Below are 2,746 nucleotides of genomic sequence, written 5' to 3' on the forward strand. Positions count from 1 at the left end.
GGGTAGGGGTCGGGTGGGGGCTACGTGTGTGAGTGTGAGTGTGTGTGTGCGTGTGTGTGTTTGTGTTGCGCATAGGGGGTAAGGGACGAGGATATCCCGGGGGGATCTGAGGATGTGTGTGGCAGGGGGCCGCGCTGTAGATCGGAAATTGTTCGCTGGGAGACGGAGTGTGGGTGCGGCTGCAAGGGGGCGGCGGACAGGTTGCGGTGCGTAGGTCTGCAATGCTGACAGCGGCCGCTTGCAGGGACGGCAGCATCAGCCGAGCCACCAGCTCAGCCATCCAACCAATCAAGCGCGCAGCATCACCTTCCTCCTCCCCTGCTGTCACTCCCCTTCCATCCCTCTGCGCAACCATTCACTTTGAAATCCCACAATAACACCCTCGCGCCCGCCCAGGCCGAGCTGGAGTATGCGGCGGCCAGCGGCAGCACCCTCGTGTCCGTCGACCTTCCGAACGGCTCGCGCGTGATGGTGGGCCTCGGCGACGAGTCCGCAACAGACCCCGCCGACGGTAGCCGCTGGCGCGTCAAGTGGAGCCAGGATGACACGGGCAAGCTCGTGGTGCTGGGGGCGGAGCGGGCCAGCGGCGGCGCACGGGCGCGGTCGCGGTCGCCGAGCCCGGCGGGGCGCAGCAAGCAAACCCTGAACCCGGCCAAGATCACGGTCGTCGGCAGCGGCGCGGGCAGCAGCAGCGGCGGCAGCGGCGGCGGCGGCGGCGGCGGGGTGGGGGCTGCGGAGGACCTGGATGGCGTGGCTCACTGCCCCAGCGAAGCGAGCCCAGGACGGTGGGACATTGCCACGCAGACAGCCGAGCGCTACAGCTCCTCGGGCGGGTTCTACCCCGCAGCCAACTGAGGGGCTGCGCCGCTCGCGGGCAGTGAGCAGTGCGCCCCGCGGCACGCGTCCTGAGCGAGCACGGCCGCTGCGGTGCCGGTCATGTGATCGCCGACGTCGCCCAACGTCGGCCACCGAGCTCCCTGGGTGCTTGGTGGGGCTGGCGGAGGTTTGCGGGGCGCTGCACACGGTCACGGCCCTCCTGTCCATGCCTGCGGCGAAATGCGGGGGGCGCACTCAGGGCCGAACCCGCGCGCCTCGCTGCATCAGTGCGAAGCGCTGCCCAATGAAGCACTGCCCCAGCCACACTCGCCGCAACTGCGGCTGCTGGGTTGGGTTGCGCAGGGAGGCGCGTTTTGATGGCAGCGCCAGAGGTTTGTGCGCTGTTGCTTTGTATTCCACGCCCCTTGAAATGCATTACGTGCCGCCTTCTGGCACCGGACAAACCCAAGGGCCCCTCAGCATTCGTCTTTCCGCATTGGTTGCGGGTTGCGTCTTGGGGCGCCCCACTGGCGCACCAGGTGGGCCGCACCTGCTGTCGTTTGAATCAATTCGTATTTCCTTGCAGGCAGCTGTATTGCTGCAATGCCATTGGCCTGTTGGGTCGAGTCCTGCAGGGCGCAATGCTCTCGAATGCGTGGAGCCGTCAGTGCTGCGGCTGCAAGCAAAGGGAGGACTGCAGCGGCCGCCGTGTGAGGGGCTGAGCGGACGTCCTCGTAATAGGCCGTCAACTGGCCTGCACAATTCATCGGCGGTGCCGCCAGTGTTTTTGCTACGGTCCCCCATGTGCTGGGCTGAAGTCTGTTGCCAGGACTCGTTTGGACACGTTTCTGGAAAGTCGCATCACTATTCCACGTGTCATGGCAGTATTCAGGCCAAGACCGAACCTCTGACAAAAGCTTGCCACGTAACATGCCACAACAGTGGTTATCACACTTTCGTTGTTTGGCGTTTTACAACATGCTGGGCAACAATGGCTTGAGTCCTGACGACACACATCATCAGGGGGTCAGCAGAGCTTTCAAGAGCACGTCCAAGGGGACGCAGGGGACATAACAAAGCGCAACCACATCAACACCTTGCTGGGCACAGAGGGCGGGCGGTGTGTTGCCATGCACCATCTAAAAATCAAGATCCTTGCGTCTGTTGAGCAGGCGTTGTCAACTGACACTGGGCCCGCCCATCAGATGTTGGCTGGGAGTCCTGGTGCCGGCCGCCCTATCTGCCGGTGCAGGGGCTGACGATGCCCTGATACTCGGCACAGGCACTGGGCAGCGGCGCCTTGGGGTCGTTGAAACAGCTGGCGGCGGCACTCACGCACCCCTCGCACAGCGACTTGCACTCGCCAAGGCTGCGAATACGGGGTGGGTGGATGTCTCAGAGCGGCAGCGGATACTATCCGCTGACGCACTAGTAGTGCGTCAGCATCAGTGTGCGTTGGAACCTGCTGCAACGCCAGCGCGGATGCCTTGCACGAGGACGAGCAGCAGTGCTACTGATTGGGCTCAGTAGCATCACAAGTTCTGTTTTGTGCTTGTATGCGAAGTTCTGTTTGACGAGCAATGACACTACCCATACTATTCTGGTGCCAAGCACCCCCTACCCCACCCGAGGGGAGCTAGGGGCCTACCGAGGCTCGTTAGGGTTCTTCTCCTTGATGCAGCCGCAGAGCGCGTCGCAATTGCCCTGCAGAGCCTTGACATCTGCACAGGCGAGCCTGGAGGACGTGGCCGCCAAGTGCGCAGGCGGTCAGACACCACTCGTTGAATCAACACAGCACAGGGTTGATCAGTTTGAGCAGCACAAAAGGGTCATCATTGCGTTAAGCGGCCCCAGCAGTTTGGTGAAAGCACATGCCCAGAGGTGAGCGCCATCGCTTACTTCAGCTGCCTGAAGAAGCCACCTGCATGTG

General features: G+C 63.0%; 1 protein-coding gene across 1 annotated transcript; it reads left to right on the top strand.

Moving 5' to 3' along the window:
- Positions 1 to 468: 468 nt before the first annotated feature.
- MNEG_12464 (hypothetical protein) lies at positions 469 to 855 on the top strand (the record flags this gene model as incomplete). The annotated part of the gene is made up of 1 exon (XM_014039064.1): positions 469 to 855. The coding sequence occupies one exon, from the start codon at positions 469 to 471 to the stop codon at positions 853 to 855; it is 387 nt and encodes a 128-aa protein (XP_013894518.1).
- Between the last annotated feature and the right edge of the window lie 1,891 nt (positions 856 to 2,746).

This window comes from Monoraphidium neglectum (genome assembly GCF_000611645.1).
Source record: "Monoraphidium neglectum strain SAG 48.87 unplaced genomic scaffold scaffold03257, whole genome shotgun sequence".
NCBI classification, from domain to species: Eukaryota; Viridiplantae; Chlorophyta; class Chlorophyceae; order Sphaeropleales; family Selenastraceae; genus Monoraphidium; species Monoraphidium neglectum.